The sequence below is a fragment of the Neoarius graeffei genome, chromosome 19 (assembly GCF_027579695.1).
Source record: "Neoarius graeffei isolate fNeoGra1 chromosome 19, fNeoGra1.pri, whole genome shotgun sequence".
NCBI lineage: Eukaryota > Metazoa > Chordata > Actinopteri > Siluriformes > Ariidae > Neoarius > Neoarius graeffei.
In genome coordinates this window covers 40,786,485-40,811,438 of record NC_083587.1, presented here as the reverse complement: position 1 = coordinate 40,811,438, position 24,954 = coordinate 40,786,485, and the positions used below count along the sequence as shown (strand labels likewise).

Sequence of the window (24,954 nt, the reverse complement as noted above, 5' to 3'; positions counted from 1 at the left end):
ATCACCATAGTCTATAACTGCCATAAAAGTACTTTGAACTAGTTTCTTTCTGGCAGCAAAAGGAAAACATTTTTTCAAACGAAAATAAAAACCTAACTTTGGCTTTAGCTTTTTTAAGAGACTATCTATGTGGGTGCCAAAGGACAGTTTGTCGTCAAGCCATATACCTAGGTATTTGTAACAGGTAACCCTCTCTAGATGACTGCCATCTAGTGTTGAAACAACATAATTTGAGTTAGTTAATCGAGAGCGTGTTAAAACCATAAATTTAGTCTTTTTGGCATTCAAAACCAATTTCAACCTAAGAAGGGAGACCTGCAGAGTGTTAAAAGAAGACTGTAAAGAATCTACTGCCCTTTGAACAGATGATGCTGTAGTGTAGATAATTGTATCATCTGCATAGAGGTGAACTTTAGCCGGTTCTAAACCTGCACCGAGATTCATCTCATCTCATTATCTCTAGCCGCTTTATCCTGTTCTACAGGGTCGCAGGCAAGCTGGAGTCTATCCCAGGTGACTACGGGCAAAAGGCGGGGTACACCCTGGACAAGTCGCCAGGTCATCACAGGGCTGACACATAGACACAGACAACCATTCACACTCACATTCACTACGGTCAATTTAGAGTCACCAGTTAACCTAACCTGCATGTCTTTGGACTGTGAAGGAAACCGGAGCACCCGGAGGAAACCCAGGTGGACACGGGGAGAACATGCAAACTACACACAGAAAGGCCCTCGCCGGCCACGGGGCTCAAACCCGGACCTTCTTGCTGTGAGGCGACAGCGCTAACCACTACACCACCGTGACGCCTGCACCGAGATTATTAATAAAAATAGAAAACAAAATGGGCCCCAAAATGGATCCTTGAGGAACACCCATCTTCACCTGTAGATATTTAGAATTATAATTTTCGATCGACACACACTGAGTTCTCCCAGTTAAATAATTAGTGAACCAGTTCAATACACCATCACTGCAACCTATACATTTCAGGCTCTGTAAAAGAAGCCCATGGTCTACAGAGTCAAAAGCTTTGGTTAGGTCAACAAAAAGTGCTGCACATGATTTTTTGTTATCCAAGGCAGTGATGATATCATTTGTAACAGATGTAACTGCAGTTATTGTGCTGTGGCCTTGTCTAAAACCTGATTGTGAGGAACTTAAAATATTATTTTCTGTTAAAAAACACTTCAGTTGTTCATTTACAAGAGATTCAAAAACTTTAGCTGTTACAGACAGCCTCGAAATGGGACAGTAGTTATCTAAAATAGAGGGATCGCCACCTTTTAACAGTGGAAGGACCAGTGCTATCTTCCATGAGCTAGGTATAGTCCCACTGCTAAGATTAAAAATTGAGGCAAACACACTAACACAGGTTCAGGAACAGGCTCAGGTTCTGGCCTTAACCCTGGTATTGGCACTGAAGCTGGCACAGATGCTGACTCTGGCGCTGGCTCTGGCACAGGTTCTGACACTGGATCTGGTGCAGACACTGACGCAGAATCTGACGCTGGCTCTGGCACTGGAGTAGGCTCTGACGCAGGCTCTGGCACTGGAGATGACTCCAACACTGGCATAGGTTTTGGAGCTGACACTGGTGCTGACTCTGGCTCTGGTTCTGGAGTGGACACTGGCGCTGACTCTGGCTCCGACTCTGGCACTGGTTCTGGAGCAGACACTGGCACTGGTTCTGGCTGAGAAACCAGAATCGGGGAGACAGCCTCCAAGAGGGGCTCAGGAACAACAGCCTCCACTGCTGTCTCTACATCAGCCACTGGAGGGGGCTCTGGAGAGATGGCCTCCTCCACTGAGTCGGCCACTGGCGTAATTGCCCCTCCCCAAAAATTTTCATGGGGTTCCTCCTTTACGAATGATTCGAAAATGAGCTTGAGCATGGCAAAGAAAGTCTGTGAACTTCGAAGACACGGGTTCTCAACACGAATTAGGTAATCCACCCATCTGCGTGTTCATCCAGAAATAAATGTTAGTATGAAGCTTACCCAGATGGGTTTGGGTGGCTTGGGTTCTTGGAGATTCCCACAGAAGAAATCACACTGCAGATTGAATCCCATAGGGTGATATATTCCGTAGTAGATTGCCAGGGAACTCCAGTCAGTCTTCAGCTGAAAATACAAGGCGAGAGGCAGAGACAGGGAAACCTGGAAGCAGCGTGAAATCGCATACTGAAATGCTTCTGCTACATCCGTTGTACGGCGAAGTATTCTGTCAGGTACATGAGGGAGGCGGATGTATGTGCAGAAGTGTTCAGTTTAATTAAGTGCATATACAGTGCTCAGCGTAAATGAGTACACCCCCTTTGAAAAGTAACATTTTAAACAATATCTCAATGAACACAAACAATTTCCAAAATGTTGAAAAGACAAAGTTTAATATAACATCTGTTTAACTTTTATGTGAAAGTAAGGTCAATAATATAATTTAGATTACACATTTTTTCAGTTTTACTCAAATTAGGGTGGTGCAAAAATGAGTACACCCCACAACAAAAACTACTACATCTAGTACTTTGTACGGTCGCCATGATTTTTAATGACAGCACCATTAAAAATGGTGCTTCTAGGCATGGAATGAACAAGTTGGTGACATTTTGCAACATCAGTCTTTTTCCATTCTTCAGCAATGACCTCTTTTCGTGACTGGATGCTGGATGGAGAGTGATGCTCAACTTGTCTCTTCAGAATTCCCCAAAGAAAATAATTTCTTTACACCACAAAGGTTAAGGCTACAAGAAGATCAGCAACGCTTTACTTATCAGTCAGAATACTGTAGCAAAAGTGGTACAAAAATTTAAGAAAGATGGAACTGCAACCATCTCACAGAGACGTCCAGGTCGTCCACGGAAGTTAACACCTCAACAGGAGCGTCTTCTGATGAGAAGGGTTGAAGAAAATCGGCATGCAAGTTCACTGCAGTTATCTAAAGAAGTAGAAAGCCAAACTGGGGTGACTATTTCCCATGACACAATACGGCGTACACTGCAGAGGAATGGCATGCATGGATGCCGTCCACAAAAGAAGCCTCTCCTAAAGCCCAGGCACAAAAAAGCCCGCCTAGATTTGGCCAGGGCCCATGCTGACAAAGATGAAGACTACTGGGACTCTATACTCTGGAGTGATGAGACCAAGATAAATGTTTTTGGAACTGATGGCTTCAAAACTGTATGGCGTCGCAAAGGTGAGGAATACAAAGAAAAATGCATGGTGCCTACAGTGAAACATGGTGGTGGCAGTGTCCTTATGTGGGGCTGCATGAGTGCTGCTGATGTCGGGGAGCTGCATTTCATTGATGGCATCATGAATTCACAGATGTATTGCTCTATACTGAAAGAGAAGATGCTACCATCACTCCATGCCGTTGGTCATCATGCACTTTTCCAACATGACTAAACACACATCTAAGGCCACTGTTGGATTTCTGAAGAAGAACAGGGTGAAAGTGATTCAGTGGCCAAGTATGTCTCCTGATCTGAACCCAATCGAACACCTATGGGGAATTCTGAAGAGACAAGTTGAGCATCACTCTCCATCCAGCATGCAGTCACTAAAAGAGGTCATTGTTGAAGAATGGAAAAAGATTGATGTTGCAAAATGTCGCCAACTTGTTCATTCCATGCCTAGAAGACTTGGTGCTGTCATTAAAAATCATGGAGGCCATACAAAGTACTAGATGTAGTACTTTTTGTTGTGGGGTGTACTCATTTTTGCACCACCCTAATTTGAGTAAAACTGAAAAAATGTGTAATCTAAATTATATTATTGACCTTACTTTCACATAAAAGTTAAACAGATGTTATATTAAACTTTGTCTTTTCAACATTTTGGAAATTGTTTGTGTTCATTGAGATATTGTTTAAAATGTTACTTTTCAAAGTAACACACACAAAGGCAAACAGTCCAAATCAGCAGGCTAGATCAGAGACATGAAAACAGGCAAAGGGTCGGTCGAGGCGCAAACAGAACATCAAAGGCTAAGCGAGAACAATAACGAGAAACAGGCACAAGAATCAAGAGACCAGGAAAACAAAAACACGGGTAGAAAGGCTCGGTAATGCGTACTTAACGTAGCGTAATACTTCGAGATGCAAATGCATCAGCGCAGTCCTTAAATAGGCAAACACAGTTCCTTAATTGAGCTCAGGTGCGCCTTGTTCATGGCACGCGTGCTGGAGCCCACTTGGCGCACGCGCAGCCCAAGGTGCGCTTTCAGGTGCACGTGCCACAGTGCACAGGACTGACACCCATTTTGCATTTTAAAAATGTAAATATCTTCAACTGGAGTTCCATATGCTCAGGAACATCATCCACCAAGGGTGCACAAGAATGCCAGTGATGTGGAAATGTGCACACAAGCTATGGAAGTGGATGCATATTTTCGGACTCTACTAAGGCCTTATGCAACTGGATAGCAGTCTCAGAACAGTCCTGGGCCTGTGGATTGGCAAATTCACAAGCAGGTAGTTCAGCTAAATTGGCAGGGCAAAAGTGGATCTATTTGCAAATGCAGTTCATGTGTAGGATAGAAAAAGATGCTTTGGCCAAGGAAAAGCTGGTGCTGTCATGTCATAATATAGTATTTTGCTCTCTGCCTCTGTCACTCTGTTTGTACATTACCTGACATTTTGCCTGACTCTGATTAAGACAGTGATTTAGGTTTTAGATTTGTCTGCCCGATTTCTGAATAAATACTTTTAATTTACAACTGCATCTTTCCCTGAACTGTTGAACTCTTTCATGACAGATGACAGATTGACCAAATCTACAGTTGTATGCTTTAGTTATTACACACTATGACTGTGCACATAGGCAACTGATGCTGAACTTCCAGACCATGCAATCCTACTTCTTTACCTTCGTGGAGCTCCATTTGCCTTCATCGAAAACATCTCCCAGAATAAAGACCATCTCTGGTCTGAGCAGAAACAGTGCAGTCTGAAAAGATCTTTCCATCTGCCACTCCCTACAAGCAGACATGGTATCAGAAGAAGAAAGCATTTATTTGTCACATATACAATTGTTGTCAGAAGGTTACATACACAGACCTGAATGTGATGGAAATATTTGGGCTTTCAATGATTTCTGTGAACTGTTACTTTTCTGTTGCAAAATGATTGTACAACATACATCTTTAATAGGAAATTAAAAAAAAAGAATTTGGTGCACAAGTTTAAATTGTTTTGTTTTTGTTTTCTCTAATCAACACAGGGTCAATATTATACATACAAGATCAAAAATATACATACAGCACACGTAATATTTGGTTAAATGCGCCTTATCAAGTTTCACCTATAAGATTTATAAGATCAGCAGAATCCAGGAGGAGGTGCAAGCAGTGGAACCAGGAGCCCAGTTCTACATGAAGGTCTTTAAGAGAAAGTGAGATGAGCTGAGGAGAGCAGGACCATTCAAAGTCATCCTTGGCAGGACAATTGCAGTGAACGTGGGAGGAATATGAATATGGTTCCATTTCAACCACTGTTCAAAGGCACTGGAGCCAGGAAGAACTCTGGCAGACATCCGATGGTCACTAAAGCAAGTAACCGAGCCACCAGAAGGAGAATCAGAAAATGAAGCAAACAAGGCACTGACAGAAGAGGCAGCCTCTGGAACAGAGAAGAATGTGACCGCATACATTTATACCACTCTTCCAATGCAAGCAAAGTTGCTGTGCGATCAAAAATATGTTGGGGGAGAAAGTGAAGAGAAGTCCAAAGTGATTTGAGGCAGAAAGGCACATGGACTGTAGACAGAGGCATTTGAAATCACGCTGGTCTCAGAAGCATGTCAAAAACATCACACCTCTGTTCTGCAATGCCAACTGTCCCTTTTACATAGATATCAATCCCACCTCTGTTACCGTACTCTCTATGGTTCCAGTTCAGAGGCAAAACACCACAGGTCCCCCATTCAGCATTTGGATGTTTTATGCAGAACACAAGGCACAATAAAACTGAAAGATTCCTGCCTTGAGCAGGCTGTGTCAAAGGGGCTATCAAGTCAAGTCAAGCTTATTTGTCTAGCACTTTTAACAACAGACATTGTCGTAAAGCAGCTTTACAGAAAATTAAAGACTTGAAACATGAGCGAATTTCATCCTGAATTTATCCCTGATGAACAATGGTGGCAAGGAAAAACTCCTTCAGATGACATGAGGAAGAAACCTTGAGAGGACCCAGACCCAAAAGGGAACCCATGCTCATTTGGGTGATAACAGATAGAAGAAGAAGCCTTTATTTGTCACATACACACTCAAGCACATTGAAATATGTCCTCTGCATTGAACTCATCTGAAGCAGTGAACACACACACACACACACACACACACACACACACATACCCAAAGCAGTGGGCACCTATGGTACAGTGCCCGGGAGCAGTTGAGGGTTAGGTGCTTTGCTCAAGGGCACTTCAGCCCAAAGCCGTCCCGTGTTAACCTAACCGCATGTCTTTGAACTGTGGGGGAAACCGAGAGGAAACCCACGCAGACACGGGGAGAACATGCAAACTCCATACAGAAAGGTCCCCATCAGCCACTGGGCTCGAACCTAGAACGTTCTTGCTGTGAGGCAACAGTGCTAACCAATACACCACCGTGCCGCATGATTATAAATAACTTGCTTCTATAACTGTGTCCTATACAATGATAAAGTACAACTGTGTAACCATTATAGTTGTAGTCATTATAGTTGTAGCATGAAGTCTGTTTTGTTGAAGTTATCAACTGTTCATTGATAGAAACTTGAGTGTAAAACTGTTTATGACAACTGCAGTCCTCAAGTTATCATGTCAATTGTAGTCCTCAGTCATCACAGCAAAAAATGTAAGTGTACAGAGCCATCTTTCAAGTGTGACTTTTGACTGTCCATATAGGGCCATCCTCCACAGGAGCAATGTGATAAGGATGGATTAGACGGGTCCAAGGAGCAGAAGAGGTCAGCATCACTGGTGTCTCAGGTTCAACATGTAACTTGACAGACAGAGGGAAGAGCCATGGGGGGGCGATAGGTTGTTGGGTATGTCCAATGTTAACGAATGAGTAAGCAAGGGACTCCGGCAAGACTCATTATGACAGCATAACTGAAAGGGGAGAGCCAGAAGGTAACACAGTCATGAGGGAGCCCTAGGACATAAAGCAGCCAGCCACTACACTGTCAACAAACCCAAATGAACATGTGTGTGGGGGATGACAGTATCCATACATTCCAGTTTACCAGAACACTCTATGCCTGAGGACCTTCCAGATCTACTCCTTTACCTAATAAAAAGCTATTAACAAAAGGCTTGATTAAACAGATATGTTTTCAGCCTAGACTTAAACACTGAGACTGTGTATGACTCTCGAACACTACTTGGAAGGCTGTTCCATAACTGTGGGGCTTTGTAAGGAAAAGCTCTGCCTCCTGATGGAACCTTCACTACTGTATATGAGGTACCATACCAGCAGATAGCCTGTACCTTTTGATCTAAGTAGGCATGGCGGGTCATAAAGGACCAGAAATTCACACAGGTACTGTGGTGCAAGACCATTCAATGCTTTATAGGTCAATAGTAGTGATGATTTTCCACGATCATGGAAAAAATGCAGAAATCGTGGAATCGCTTGTCCAAAACATCCATCCATCCATTATCTGTAGCCGCTTACCCTGTTCTACAGGGTCGCAGGCAAGCTGGAGCCTATCCCAGCTGACTATGGGTGAGAGGTGGGGTACACCCTGGACAAGTCGCCAGGTCATCGCAGGGCTGACACAAACAACCATTCACACTCACATTCACACCTACAGTCAATTTAGAGCCACCAATTAGCCTAACCTGCATGTTTTTGGACTGTGGGGAAAACCGGAGCACCCGGAGGAAACCCATGCAGACACAGGGAGAACATGCAAACTCCACACAGAAAGGCCCTCGCCGGCCACTGGGCTCGAACCCAGGACCTTCTTGCTGTGAGGTGACAGTGCTAACCACTATACCCCAAAACAGAACAGCCATTCTGAAATGGAAAATGGGTTTTTGTCAGCATCCAGTTTCAAAACCCGAGAAATTCAGTCCACACACCTACCTGAGGGTTTTAGGGTGTTTGTTTGTTTGTTTGTTTGTTTGTTTGTTTGTTTGTTTGTTTGTTTGTTTTTTGGGGGGAGGGGGAAATGGGTTGTCAACAAACTATCAACATCTCACCAGGGCTTATGATCAATGTGCATACTGACTGGATAAAAAAGACATCCCAGAAAATGCAAAGCAGCTCACAATGCTGAGGCTCGGACTAGGTGAATCATGTTGAAATGGTCTTCCATCTGTTTCTTCATCAGTCATCAGTTCATGGGTGGGTTTCCCAGTAATGTTCCACTTTAGGGCTACTGAGTGAGTTTAAAGATGCGCTTAACCAATGAATGATGTCTCTCTATGTAGCTTTCCCCAACTCACTCGTAAGGAGTCTGAAGAGCAACTTTACTAAGAACATCTTTGCAGCACGTCCTCGATATAGGCATAAGAATTTACTAAAGGCATTCTAACTGTAGCTGCTAAAGTCATTAGTAGTTGCTAATCCACTTAATGAGGTCACATGGCATTTGTTTTTCACCAAAAATCAGTGAAACATAAAGTACTTAAAATATGTTAATATATTGTATCATCATAAAGCATTCCATATATAATGTGGTAATTAATAATTGAAACTATTTTACATTTTTGGACAATAACATTTTTATTATGTGTATTAAATTAAATTAACAAATGTTCACATGAAAAAATGAGCAAATAATAAGCTAAATGATTAAGTAAATGTTCTCTCTGTGCACGCTAATTTCATGGTTACCCAATCATGCAAGTCATGTTGGCAATGTTCTCTCAAATATATATATATATATATATATATATATATATATATATATATATATATATATATATATATATATATATATATATTACAGAAAATGGAAAGACAACAGAATTGGCAATTTTCTGAAACGGAAAATCATCATCCATCCAAAAGTAGCATTTTATAATCAATATGAAATTTGATTGGGAGCCAGTGCAATGTGGATACAATAGGGGTGATATGGTCATATCTTCTAGTTCTAGTAAGAACTCTTGCTGCTGCGTTTTGAACTAACTGGAGCTTGTTTATGCCCTTATTGGAACATCCAGACAGTAAGGCATTATAATAATCCAACCTACAGGTAACAAAGGCATGAACTAGTTTTTTTTCTGCATCATGTAATGACATTATATTTCTTATCTGAGCAATATTTCTGAAATGAAAGGAGGCTATCCTTGTCATATTATCAATATGAGTTTCAAATGAGACGGGAGTCAATGATCATCCCAAGGTCTTTTGCTGCTGCACATGAAGAAACAGAAAGGCCATCCAGAGTTACTATGTAATCAGAAAACTAGCTGCATGTGCTACTCGTACGAGTACTTCTGTCTTGTCAGAGAAGGAAGTTAATAAGCATCCAGTGTCTAATGTCCTCTACACATTACTCAGTTTTATTAAGCTGGTGTCTCTTGTCTGATTTGCTAAAACATACAACTGTGTGTCATCAGCATAACAGTGGAAGCTAATATCATGCTTACGAATAATATTACCCAGAGGTAACATACTGTATATAAAGAAAAAAGCAGTGGGCCTAAGACAGAACCTTGTGGAACACCAAACTTTATTTAACCCTCTGGGGTCGAGAGCTTTGCCAGCAAAGCTCGGCAGGTTTAGAATGAGTAGGTCATGTATTTAGATAAATATCTTTGCAAGTTTGTGGCAACGGGGGCGTGGCCAAGCGGCAGTTGGTGAATGGAGGGCGGGGGCGAGGAAGGTAAGTGGCTAAGTCATTACGCCTGATGTCAATTAATGTGTGTGTGTGTGTGTTTATTGCAGGGATTGAGCATAAAAGGAGGGGGACAGCAGAGAAGAGCTCTCGCCCGACCATAACACAGATGTGTGTGTGCGCGCGCACGCACACATAGGTGAAGGAGCAAAGCTGAAAAGCTAAAGAAAATAACAAAAATATAGTGTATGTGTGAACATCCACCCTCACCTGCCATGCTTCTGTGCTCCACCCACATCAGGATCTGTTATAGAGTTTTTATCATGATAAACATATGGACAGAAACTTTGTACATTACACTTTCCTATGTGCCCACTGCCAAATAATATCTCATCATCTCATTATCTCTAGCCGCTTTATCCTGTTCTACAGGGTCACAGGCAAGCTGGAGCCTATCCCAGCTGACTACGGGCGAAAGACAGGGTACACCCTGGACAAGTCGCCAGGTCATCACAGGGCTGACACATAGACACAGACAACCATTCACACTCACATTCACACCTATGGTCAATTTAGAGTCACCAGTTAACCTAACCTGCATGTCTTTGGACTGTGGGGAAACCGGAGCACCCAGAGGAAACCCATGCGGAGACAGGGAGAACATGCAAACTCCACACAGAAAGGCCCCCGTCGGCCACGGGGCTCAAATCCGGACCTTCTTGCTGTGAGGCAACAGCACTAACCACTACACCACCGTGCCGCCCTGCCAAATAATATATTTTTTAAATTACCTAAATTAGATGAAACATAAAACTTGTCACCTTACTCAGTCACACCGGAGTTGGAGTGCTGAACGCCCACTAACGCATTCATAAAAGACTATTCACATGGTAACAGTATGATAATTACTTTCACTCTTTTGGTTTCGATTGGTTTCTCTTTTGTGGTAGGAATGCCCACCATAAACAAAATAAAATATGTCAGCCATAGTTTAGGCTATTTGGAGGTAAAACTTGTTGCAAGATGGCAAGTGGATTTTATGCAGTTCGGATGATTCAGGACAGCAATTCAATTCCAGGAAAGCGATTCAATTTATGATTCAAATCATGACTCAATTCATGATTCAGTATAGCAATTAAATTCAATCTTGAGAACTGCGACACTGATGATGAGCAATTGCAACACTGATGATGAGCCTTTTTTTACTTTGACTCGATCCAGCCAAAGATCAATTCCAGTAAGTGTAAATATTTCTTCTATTTCTTGTGAGCATATCAATTGATATGCGTGCGCTGAAGTGCATACATAGAAACATAACTGAGCAATTTTTCCAGAATTAAAAGTATTTTCCTCAAAAATAGTTAATTTTGCTCTATTTTGAGTTTAGAGAGTAAAATTTGGAGTTAGAGTGGGAGCAAAATTACAGAGTAATTGTGTAACAGAGTTGGTTGTGGCTCTGAACTGAGTAAAATAGTACAAGAGTTAATTTCAAGACGCACTGAAAAGAGTCATATAGCAAAATAAAGTCAAATACCAGATAAATGAAACTGTTGTCAAAAGCAGTTTTAGAACTGTTTTGGAATGTGTGAAAAAAACATTACCTTACCCATTGTGATTAACTGTTTTGATCACTTGACCCAATGGGATTAAGAGTTGGCAGTGGGAGGGGTATTCACTCTTCTCATTGAATGGAATGGGCTTTTTTTACTCTTCTCATTGAATACCCCTCCCACTGCCAACCCTTTATCCCAAAACAATAGGACATACATTTTTTGATGGCCAGTTAATTGTCCAAATCAATGGAGCAGATTTAAGTTTTTGTGCTTGATACAGTCCTAAGACTGAACAGAATCATGTCAAGTGATCAAAACAGTTTGTCATAATGGGTAAGGTAACATTTTTTCACACATTCCAACACAGTTTTAAAACTGCTTTTTACAACATCTTCATTTATATGTTATTTTTTAAAGTACAATCATGACATACATAATACATAGATATTATTGTAGCTGAACTCGTGCTGAATACAAAAAAAATCATATGACTTTGAAAATACTGCTAGGATTTGTTGAAAGTGACAACAAAATCAGAGCATACCAAAATACCCTCAGACCCCAGAGGGTTAATTTTATTTATTTATTTATTTACTTATCTCAGACATGCAAACAACGTACAGTCCATAATATTATCTCATCTCATCTCATTAGTGATGCAGTGCCTAGGCACGCATAACTATTATTCTTCTGTGTGTTTCTTATTATTATTATAGAAGGAGAGAAGGAGTACCTAGAAATTTTGATTCGTAATAACCCAATAACCGTACATCGCACACAGACAAGCAATATATCAAAACGTGCAGCTCGATCAGACTCGGTGTGCTATTACTTTGTTCTCAGCCACAATTTTCACTCTACACACATAATTTTCTCAAAAGTAGTAGCCACACTTGTCCTGATTCACACAATGTGTCTACCTGAACGATGGGATTTACAGTTTTTGAATGAGAAGCCTGAAAGTAAGGAGAGGACAGGCGCGCTGCCCCATAGACTCCCATTCAAATCCTGACAGCGCTCTGACAGCAAAATCAGCAAAGTCACTTATTTTTAACTCGCTCTAGTGACCTCATGTTTTACACTACAGACAAGAAAATTACATCACTGTGTTCAGGAGACCCTTGTGGCACTCAGTGTGAAAGAATTTTGTGAATATCACCTTCCGTTTTCATGTGAATCCCCGTTGTTTGGAGGGTGCACTCTGAGGAAAAACTGCCCTTTTTGTGTGCTTCTCTGTGTCTCTGCTCTAGTGATGTGTCGGTCGCGAACGATCTGGTTCAAAGAGCCGGCTCTTTGAAGTGAACGACGGGAGCCGGCTCTTCGGTGGGAGCCGAGTTGGGGAGCCGAATTAGTTTTTTGTCCTTAGGTGCCTCAGAGAGAGAGAGAGAGACATATAATGGCGAGTCGCTTTGTAAAAAAGCGCCAGCTAAGTGTGATGTAATACACACTTAGTATGTATATTATTAGTACGACAAGAAGATTACAAATGATAACAAATGACTGAGAATAATATTGGTAAATGAATAACATAATTCTTGGGTTGACATGCAGATTAGAAATGACTGAAAATAATATTGCTAATGAAATAAAAATATCCTGACACCTCTTTTTTCATTTCAGGTTTGTTACAGCCTCTAAGATGTTAATACTGTGCAGGGGTTTGCAGAGAGTGACAGCAGAGCACCAGACCCGGATTTCCACAGAGATCGTGAAGGAGCTATTGCAGTCTCTCTCTGCTTCCATGGACAGAAAGTTCCACAGAATGGAATATAACACTGTTCTGTCTGAAACCACCGTCCTCGACCCCCGTTACAAGAAAGTGGCGTTTAACGACAACAGAGCACTCGATGAAGCTCTTCAAAGAATAACCACAGCAGCTGCAAGAATTGGCCAGTCACTACAAGGGGGCCAAGAGGGAGAAGAAGCAGCAGAGGATATGCCGGAGGAGCCAGCATCTGCTGTGTGGAGTTTTTTTGAAGAGCGGGCCAGTGGAGACACTGCAAGCAGGAATCCCACGGCAGATTCCATAATGGAAGTACGGTCCTATCTTGAGGAGCCCCTGTTACAGCGAAACGCAGACCCACTAAGCTGGTGGGAGACCAAGGCTACACTCTATCCACGGCTTACACACGTGATGGCACGGAGGATGTGTATAGTGGCAACATCTGTCCCCTCAGAGAGGATCTTTTCAAAAGCAGGACAGATTATAACTGAGAGGAGAAATAGAATCAGCCCTTCCAAGCTGAGACACTTGGTTTTCCTTAATGCCAATCTCCACTAAATACTTATTCTGGGAGTTTGTGCAGCCTTAATGTAAATATTTTTTTGTTATTGACACTTCTTTGTAATTTTTACTTCTTTGTTCATTGTACTTTATACTTTTTATACTTATTTTATATACTTATTTAATATTTTATTTAATATTTTATTTAATAAAATATTTTGTTGCACATTGTTCTGTGTTTGTTAAAATAATTTCCAACTCTGCTTCATAGTTTCTTAAGCCTGATTTATATTTCATAATTTATTTTGTGGCATTTTGTTCAAGGTCGAGTGTGAAATAAAGCCATAAAGGATAAACAGTTGATGTCTTCTGTGTATTTTATATTGGTAATATAACACAGTTTTGCATTATGTTTGTGAGAAAATAATTTATTAATTGGTAAGTAAGTTTTATTTCTATAGCTAGAACATTGTTACACTGCTATACTTTACAAAGCTTTACAATGGCTACAAAAACTAAAAAATAAAATGGAAAACATCCTATTGATAAAATATAAATAATAATGTAATTAATTAACTAGTTAATTGCAGCAATTAAATCAAAAATAAAATCTCAGGAGCCGTTTGGGAGCCGAAAGAGCCGGTTCCTTATAGTAAGAAGAGGAAAAAGAGCCGAAATTCCCATCACTACTCTGCTCGCAGCGCGCGGGTGGGGGAGGGGATGCTCGCTCTCACACACACACACACACAGGAGGGAGGGGCTGCTCCCTCTCAGAGAGACACAGGCTTGTAGCTTCATGGCAAGTCACACATTCACACAGTACAGCTCAGCTCCTGCAACTGTGACTGCTACGCACACTGCATCACTCTCACAATTTCCCCCAGGGGAATTGTCTCTAGTTATCTCTAGCCGCTTTATCCTGTTCTACAGGGTCGCAGGCAAGCTGGAGCCTATCCCAGCGGACTACGGGCGAAAGGCGGGGTACACCCTGGACAAGTCGCCAGGTCATCACAGGGCTGACACATAGACACAGACAACCATTCACACTCACATTCACACCTAAGGTCAATTTAGAGTCACCAATTAACCTAACCTGCATGTCTTTGAACTGTGGGGGAAACCGGAGCACCCAGAGGAAACCCACACGGACACGGGGAGAACATGCAAACTCCGCACAGAAAGGCCTTCGCTGGCCACAGGGCTTGAACCCGGACCTTCTTGCTGTGAGGCGACAGCGCTAACCACTACACCACCGTGCCGCCCCCCCATAATATTATAAAATATATAAAATTGCATAAAAAAATATATAAAATCTGTAAAATAGAAATAAAAACAGAACACATGAATTGTACCATGATAAGCCATTGACTAGCATCTGTAATAAAAAAAAACAGTATAAAAATTACAGCAGAATAGTTAAGACATATGATGACCAGCATACAACAGGTTTTTCCATTTTGTGACTAATTTTGACTCGCGACAAATATCAGAATGAATGATGCTATGAATAAAAAAGTTCTCAGAATATTCAAGCCGTTTTTTAAGACTTTAGATAACAGTTCTTAGTAATTCTTGATAAGACTTAATGCCATTACTAACAAACATCTGACTAGCACTGCTTCTGCGGTTATAATTCAGTAGGCCCCTAAGGACATTATTGAAGGCAGCACATACAATATTTCTGTAATTAACGTGATAATTTACCCATAGAGTACATAAGTAAATGTTGTTACAATATGATGAGAATAACTTGATCTTAACAGCATTTGAACAAAAGTAAAATTTTCTGGCAAGTAAATTACCTCGACCGTATAAAGCTCTCTGTTTACTTTTCATATCCTCTTCATCATTAAGATGACTATCAACGATATGACCAAGATATTTATATCGATTAACATAACCTAGGACTGAATTAGCTAAAGTTATGTTGGGTTTGACTTCAAGATATTTCTGATCAAACAACATCAGCTGAGACTTGGTACAATTATATATCACATCGTGGTGCTGACCATATTCAGTACAAACATTCAGCAATCTCTGCAGACCTTTGGCAGAGGGTACATTAGATGGTTGATTGTGGTACCAGCACAACAACCAACAGAAATCTTATTCAAGGCATTACTTAGATCATTCATATAAACATTAAAGAGAAGAGGAGACAAAACACCGCCTTGTCTTACACCATTACTTGTGTAAAAACCATCACTGATAAACTATCCCCATCTAATATGATACATTTGATGACAATACCAATAAGCAATAAGCCTGATGATATACATAGGTACACCAATCACCTTTAGTTTAGATAACAAAGTGGTGTGGTTCAAACGATCAAACGCACGAAAGGCATCCAAAAAGGACACAAACATCAGAGAGCCATGTATAGTATCTGATGAGTTCTTTGAGAACAAACACACACATTTCTGTTCCATGTTTAGATTTAAAACCAAACTGATTATTTGTTGTAACTAAATAAGTATCCATTCATTTCATTATTACTGATTCAATTATTTTAGTACAAATATTAGACAAACCAATAGGTCTGTAGTTATTTTTATCAGAGATCCTTTTATTTTTATTCTTTATAATTGGAACTATAACTGACTGAATCAACATTTCAGGAAGATACCCATGTACAAAAACTGATGACAACAATAGAGCCAGTACAACTGGTAGCTGGATACCTGCATACTTCAAATGCTCTGCAGTGAGCCCGTCAGGGCCAGGAGCCTTACCAACTGCTAATGATTTAATAATAACAATAATTTCATTAGCTGTAACATAAGGTACATTAGGAAATTGTTCTGATTCACACAAGTTAATCAAGAACTCTTTACAGTTACTGTTAGGGACACAATTAAAAATAGACTCATAGTGTTGCTTCCACATAACAGGTACTTCATCACTAGAACTGTTGTCAATGGAATTAGGCATATATGCATTTACATCAACAAACTGACAATGATCAGTTAAATAAGACCTGAGCCAGGAGAAGGCCATTCCCTTGATTCCCACAACATTTTCTAGTCTATCAATGGTATGGTCCATGGTATCAAAGGCTGCACTAATCAATACAAGGAGGGAGACACAGCAATACAATACTACTTTAACCAGTGCTGTCTCTGTGCTATGATGAGGTCTAAATCCTGACTGATACATTTTGTGGATGTTATTCCAATGTAGATCTGAGCATAACTACTGTGCCAAAGCTTTATCTTGGTGATAAAGAGGAGGTTTGATATTGACCTATAATTGGACAGCTGACAGGGTTCGAGGTCAGGTTTTTTAATCAGGGATTTAATAACTTCTAGTTTAATGGATTTCAGTACATAGCCAATTCTAAAGGAATAATTGATTATTTTTAGAAGAGGTTCAATTGCTTCTGGTATTATCAGTTTGAAGAGTCGTGTAGGTAGTGGATCTAGTACACAAGTTGAAGATTTTGATGTAGCAATTAGTGAAGTTAGTTAAATTTCTCTATGGGGAGTAAAACATTCTAATTGCTGATCTGATACAGTTATACTGTTAACTACAGGGTTATTTAAATTGCCTGGCCTTAAATTAGTAGTTTGATTTTTTTTCAGATATTTTCAATTTTATCATTGAAAAAATTCATGAAGTCATTGCTACTACATATTGCAGGTGTACATGTGTACATGGTGGTCTTTTTCTGAGTTAATTTTCTACAGTATTAAATAGGAATCTAGGATTATTTGTTGTTAGAGATATGTTGAACTAGCAGCACTAAGAGCTTTTCTATACTACAAGAGGCTCTCCGTCCATGCTTAATTGGAATACTACCAATTTTGTTTGACACCATTTGCGTTCTAATTTTCGAGTGTGTCAGTAAGCGTAGGTTGATTGGAGACAGATGTATGTGCAGGAAGAGTGTATTTATTATAAAAGAACCAACAGGCATATAATCCAAAACGACAGGCTGAATAAATAAACAGGCGAAAAGGTAGAGCAAGACTCAAACAGACTAAACTGAGCAAAACAAGATCAGAAACCAAAATACAGAACGAGAGTCAGAAACCAGGAAGACAATACCAAACAACAGCTCAGTAATGGAGGTAAACGATGCAATACTTCACACTGTCTACATGTTGGCAGCATCGTTTTATGTGTGCGCTGATTGCGCTTAATCCAGAGCAGGTGCTAGTCATTAGAGATGCATGCTGTTCAGAGAGCGCGAGTGATAGTTCAGTGTGCGCACAAATCCGCTCAGATATGACAGAGTGGTCTGTTTTAAGGTACGAGTGTAATCATTATACCAGGGTGCCAGTTTTTTCTCTCATGATTTTTCTTTCAAGTGGTACTACATTATCTAAAGTATAACGGAACGTTGATTCTAAGCGTTCATTTGCCTGATCAAGTTCTGCGGGGTCTGATGGTTATCCAATCAAAGTTGAGAACTCTGGGAGACTTTTGATAAAGCTGTGTGCAATAGTCGATATAAATGTATCTTTGACACAGTGGTGTGGCAATGTGCATATATTATTGCTCAGACATATTTTGAATAAGATGAGATAATGATCTGAGGTAGCTTCAGACTGTGGAAGTGTGACTATATTTTCTATATTTAATCAGAATGTTAGTATTCGATTGAGAGTGTGACCACCAATATGAGTAGGTCCTATGGTGTTCAGATTAACCCCTACTGAATCTAGAATGGACACAAACACTGTTTTCAGAGGGTCTTCCGAGTTATTGAAGTGAATATTAAAGTCTCCAACAACTAAAGCTTTGTCCAAGGAAACTACCAGGTCTGAGATTAAATCCGTAAATTCAGAAATAAATTTAGAATATTATTCCCAGGGGCATGGAAATAATAAGTCACAGAATTGACTGGGTAGACTTATTTTTTGTGGCTACATACCGTATGTTGGTATGAAGAACTACAGACATATTGAATTTATGACCAGGTTTTTGTGTTATGCCTAGATAATTATTATAAATAACTGTGACACCTCCTCCTCTGCCAGTTAAACGAGGCTGGTGTGTATAATCATAGCCACGAGGACTGGTTTCATTTAATGCTACATACTCGTTTGGTTTAATCCATGTTTCTGTTAAACACAGTACATTAAACTCCTAATTAGTCATAAGTTAATTAACGATTAGCATTTTAGACGTAAGAGATCTAATATTTAATAGTCCAATCTTTAGAGAAAAGGTGTTAGCAGTGGCTGTACAATCAATGTGATCTAATCTTATATTACTTAGGTGACCATAACAAACTCTCTGAGTATTTCTACCTTTTTGACAAGTTCAGGGAACAGACACAATCTCAATACTGTAAAACTGTAAAAGATACATCTCACACTGAAAAAAAAAATAGAAAAATCCAACCTTTAATGGAAATAAATTTATTCAGAGAAAAGCAAATCCCTCATCAATAAATATTTATTTTCAACAAATCAAATGTGCTACTATTATTGGCACCCCTGCATTTACTACTTTGTGCAACTTCCCTGTGCCAGTAAAACATCACTGAGACTTCTCCTATAACATTTTATAAGGTTGAAGATGACAGAGCAAGGTGTCTGAGACCATTTCTCTTTACAGAATCTCTCCAGATCATCCAGGGTCCTCGGCCGTCTCTTGTGCACTCTCCTATTCAGTTCACTCCACAGGTTTTCAATGGGGTTCAGGTTAAGGGACTGAGATGGCCATGACAGAAGGTTAATTCTCTGGTCAACTAACCATTTTTGTGTTGATTTGGACATATGCTTTGGATCATTGCCCTGCTGGCAGATCCAGTGACGACCCAGTTTTAGTTTCCTGGCAAAGGCAGGATTGATTTAAAATGTCCTGGTATTTCATAGAGTCCATGATGCCATGTGCCCTAACAAGGTTTCCAGGACCTTCAGAGGGAAAAAAAAACAGCCCCAAAACATCACAGAACTTCCACCATATTTTACAGTTGGGATAATGTTCTTTTCATTATAGGCAATCTTCTTTTTACACGAAACCCACCTTGAGTGTTTATTGCTACAGTTCCATTTTTGTTGCATCAGACCATAGAATGCAGTTCCAGTCAAAGTAGTGGTAACGTTTCGCAAACTCCAGGTGGTTACATTTGTGGTTAACCAACAAAAAAACTTTTTTTATGGCATACCTTCCAAATAATCTGTTGACATGGAGGCGGTGTCTGAAGGTGGTTTTGGAGGCTTGGAAACCCTAAGATTTTACTTTTTCTTGTAATTCTACAACAGTGATCTTTGGGCATTGTTTTTTTTTTGCCTCTCTTACCATCCTCCTCACTGTATGTGTGGTCAAAATAAACTTAGGTCCTCTTCCATGCAAGTTTATGACAGTTCCAGTTGGTGTCCACTTTTTTTTATTATTATGGTCCTAACAGTAGAAATGGGCATTTTCAGATGAGTAGCTATTTTTTCCTCAAACCATTCCCTGGCTTACGAAAGTCAACACACTTCTCCCTCATTTGGTTTGTGTGTTCTCTTATCTTTCCCATGTTGATGGATGACTAAGGGAATTTGGCCTCTGTGTCACCTTATATTTGTACCCCAGTTCATCAAGAAGTCATGGATTACAGCTTGAAAGTTCCTACACATTCCAATCAACTAAAAAATGTACAATGTAAATGGGAAACATGCTTCAGTTGCACTGTGTTCACTATCATTTCCAGGGGTGCCAATAATAGTGGCATATGTGGTTTTGTTGAAAATAATTATTTCTTGATGAGAGATTTGTTTTTCTCTGAATAAATTTATTTCAAATAAAGGTTGGATTTTTCTAATTTTTTTCAGTGTGAGATGAAGTTACATCAACAAAAGGTGGATTTTTTTTTCTAACCCTTGTCACTTATCTTTACAAGGGGTGCCAATAATCTTGGAGGGCATGGTCATGCTAAACAATAAAATGTAAACAATACTTTTTTCTTGTCATATCCAGTACTGTACTTGACATCTTCTATCGATGAGATTGTGCTCCAAAACTGTTTTCTGAAAGTACAGTCCATTAAAAAGAACATGGGGATCCCCCATGACATATTATCGCAGGACCCACCCACTACTATATGCTCTATTAAGCCTCTAAACCCTGGCCAATCAGTTCCCAGAATCAGCAGGTGGGTGAGACGCGAGTTAACCACTGCCTTCAAGCTACGCTTTTCTCCCCGTAATAGAATGTGGACGGACACTAGTGGATATTCGTGAACATCCTCATGCACACATAAAGCCTTCAGCACTTGTGCTCTCTCCAATGCCTCATCTTGCACCAGGCTTTGCTGGATTGAGGTCTGATTACAGCCAGAATCCACCAACACGTGATACGTATCCCCTTGAACACTCACCGGTATACGATATGCTCCGGCCCGATCAAGGGCGGTCTCTGGCGTGTTGGGGATCCAGACCACAGCTCCCACCTCCATCACAGAACACTGGCTCTGGAGATGCCTGGGCTCCCTGCAGTGCCAGCAGACCAGCCCAGGCTTCACCTGTGCACTGGCAATATGAGAGTCACTCACTTGGGGGAGAGAAGACACAGGCACAGAAGGGGAAGACGAGAAGGAGACACCATGGGTGCGGCGGGCCAGCTGGTGGGGAGTCAGCCCCTGCCTCCGCAGTGGGGGAACGGAGTGGGGTCGGGCAGAGGAGAGAAGGCAGGAAGAAGGAGAGAGAGAGAGAGAGAGAGAGAAGAGGCAGAATGTCCGCCTGCCACCAGAACCACTGCCAAATGGTCCTCCACTAGCTTGATGGCCTGATCCAGTGACACTGGGTGGTGGCACTGGACCCACTCTGCTGTTCCTTTCGGAAGCCAGGCGACGAACTGTTCCAATGTCACCAGATCGATGATCCACTCAGCATTGCGGTCCTCTGCCCTTAGCCACCACCGGCAGACATCCCAGAGCTGTTGGCCAAATGCGAACGGCCGGCCGACCTCCTCCAGTTTCAGTGTGTGGAAGCGTTGGCAATGTTGCTCTGGAGAGTGGTCAACACGCTGCAAGATGGCTCATTTCAAGTTGGCGTAGATGAGCTGACTGTCAGCAGGAAGCTAATATGTGGCAAGCTGCATCTCCCCAGTCAGCAGCAGGAGTAGACATGCCACGCATTGCTCAACTGGCCACCCCTATGCTTCAGCCACTTGTTCAAAGAGAGCAATAAATGCCTCTGGGTCATCATGCGGTCCCATCTTTGTCAGGGTGAGGTGGGGTGGGTCTGCTGTGGTGGCGGTCAAGGACCCTGCTGATGCGAGCAGGTGCCAAAATGCCTACAGATCTTCCTGCTGGGCCAACAGCAAGGCTTCGAAGCATTGCTCCTGCTCCTTCCGGAAGGCAGTCAGCACTTGGTGCTGGCTCTGTTGGGTGGCGGCGAAGGCATGAATTAGATCCTTCTGAGGGGGCGCGGCACGGAACAAGATGGCAGCGTAGAGCAGAGCTCCTGAGTCGATTAAACAATAATCCCCCCAAAAAACTATGAAAGGACTGAAAATACAATTTCTACACTGACACGAAATGAGTGGGGGACGTAAACAGAGAAGTTCAAGGAAAAAAATGACATCCAAAGACCAAGAAGACGAATTTGAAGAGGAGTTAGCTGACGACGAAAATGGCGACCCTGACCCTAAACAACTCTGCTTGGTACTAGAGGGCCTCTCGAGTCTCACGAAGGAAATACGAGACCTCAAGAGGGAAATGAAAGAGGACCTCTCAAAATTCAAAGATGAATTTAAAGACGAGGTGAGAAAGGAGTTTCCGGCTTCACAGAGGAAACGACACACAAAATGGCAGAAAACATCGCGGAAATACAACAGCAGCAAAAAGATATTACTGAGGCACAGGAATGGATTTCAGAGCTGGAAGAGTGGAACATGGATGCGAAAGAAGCCATTGTTACCCTATTAAAACAGCAAACAAAATTGCAAGAGAAGTTGACCGAAGTGGAAGGACACGGAAGACGCTGCAATCTGAGAATTTATAACGTGGCTGAACAGGACAACGAATCTGTGCCAGAGCTAGTGGATGGGCTCCTACACCGGGAACTCGGGATACTGGAGGGAACTGAATTGCATATACAGCGGGCACACAGAAGCCTCGGGAAGAAACCGCCACTGGGAGCAACCCCGAGGTCCACAGTGGTCAACTTTTTGACATATGAGACCAAAGAAAATATTCTGTCTAAAGCCTGGAAGGAGAAAATACAAATCGAGGGGAGACAGATATTTTTTGACCACGATTATCCAACGGAGGTGATGAAGAGACGTAAATCCTACTCTGAGATTAAAAAGACTCTGAAAAGCAAAAAGATCCGCTTCCAAACACCGCTGAGTAGGATAAGGATCCACTGGCCGGATAGACCCAAGATCTATAACAACGCTGAAGAAGCAGCACGAGAGATGAGGAACAGAGGGCTGGAGGTACTGGAGAGGCGCAGCAATGGCCCCCCACTGGAGGAGTGCATCCTGAGAGCCTCTACATGGCAACACGTTGGAGAGAAGACGGGGATAAACGGGACAACCACCGCCCAGGAGGAAAGCCGAGAAGCAGGGAGTCGGGCGAGGGAAAGGCTACAAGAGTTTAAAAGATGAAAAAGAAAAAACTTTTGAAAAATGAGATAGAAAGATAAGGTATACCAAGAAGGGGGTATAAGGGGGGAAATCCACAGTGAACCCAGAAGAACTAAATGCCTCCTGTTTTTAAGTTAACATTTATAGCGGCTGGGTGAGTAAACAGAGACACTGAAATGGGTCAGATAACCAGTTTATTTTGATATTACTGAAGTTATTTACAGGGGGACTATCTGATTTATAGTTAACTTTTGTGTTGTGATATTTATTTTATTTTTGTATTAGACTGTTTTTTTTTGTTTTGTTTTTTTTAATAGTATGCCAAAAAGGGCTCCACTGAAACAGACTTAAAATGGGGAATTTTAAAATCATCCCTCTCCCCCAGAAGCACAAGACTTCTCTAATGTTTACATAAGAATCGACAAGGAGAACTATAACACTAGTGATTGTTGGACTTATCTCGTAGGATGGGAAGACCTATTTCAGGTTTACCCCAAATCACTAGGGGGGGCCCTTTGCACACAAAAGGACATCCCTCACTCCCACCAACAGGGAGACAGGACCTATGGGGAATAAGGTCCTTATTTGCTTGGGAGTTTCATACTTTGTTCGTAGGAAAATATGGGTTGATAATATTACAGTGGAGGGATTAGGAATCATTTCGAGGGATATAAACAATGCAATATAATAATATAAAGGTGGTGTTGCTGAATATCAATGGCCTGAATAGTAAAAAAATAGAGGTAAAGCTTTAACTAAGTTTAGAAAAGAGAAGATGCAGTTTTTTGTTTTTTTTTACAGGATACACACTTATTGCGAGAGGAGCATGAAAAGTTTAAAAAGTTAGGTTACAGGAATTAATTTTCCAGTTCCTTTGGACAAAATCATAAGAGGGGTGTGGCAATACTGATTGCTAACACGATGAAATTTGAATTAAGGAAGTTGCTGATAAAGAGGGAAGATATATTATGATTAAAGGTAAATTAGAAAACCAACTGGTGACACTATTCAATGTGTATGCCGTTCCGCAAATTGGGAAAACATTTTTTTGGAAAATATTTGATCTTATAAATTTGGAATCGGAAGGAACATTGATATGTGGTGGGGACTTCAATGTGGTATTAAACTACAGGTTAGACACAACAAGTATGAAGAGAAGCAAAGAAGTTAATAGATATATGAAAACGGCAATGTCAGAAATGGATATAATAGATGTATGGAGAGAACTCCACCCAGTTGATCGGGATTATACCCACTACCCGGTCCCTCATGCAATGTACTCCAGAATTAATTATTTTCTAATGAATAAGGGAGATACAAAGTGAAGGAGTGCAGGATAGGGGTAACTGATATATCAGATCGTAGTGCAATTTACCTAGAAATTAATCTGAACAACAAGAGGAAAAATAGGGTATGGAGACTTAACGAAGGTATACTGAACAATAAGGAATTAGTTGAGGAATTAAAAGGGGAAATAATTAGATACAGGGAAGAAAATGATAATGGGGAAGTAGACCCAACAATTTTATGGGATGCCCTAAAAGCTTTAATAAGGGGGAAGCTGATTTCGTACACAGCTTTTGCTAAAAAAGCCAGGTTAGAAACGTACCAGAAACAAATTGAAGAATTAAAAGAACTGGAACACCAGCATAAACAGACAAAAGATCCGGTAATACTTAACCAGGTTAAAGAAGTTAGGAAAAAAGTAGATGATATCCTGTTGGAAGAGGTGGAAAGGAAGGCTAGGTTTTTGAAACAAACTTACTATGAGGGGGGATCTAAAGCCACTAAAAGTATTGCTAGACGTATAAAGAAACAGCAAGTATTAAATAATATACATAAAATAAGAGACCCTACAACTAATAAAA

General features: G+C 41.0%; 1 protein-coding gene across 1 annotated transcript in view; it reads right to left on the bottom strand.

Moving 5' to 3' along the window:
- The window catches only part of mppe1 (metallophosphoesterase 1), a 170,869-nt gene that overhangs the window by 91,224 nt on the left and 54,691 nt on the right, over positions 1–24,954 (bottom strand). The window contains exon 2 of the mRNA XM_060900896.1: positions 4,872–4,980. Coding sequence (XP_060756879.1) covers positions 4,872–4,980 — 109 coding nt within the window. The remainder of the gene's footprint in view (positions 1–4,871; positions 4,981–24,954) is intronic.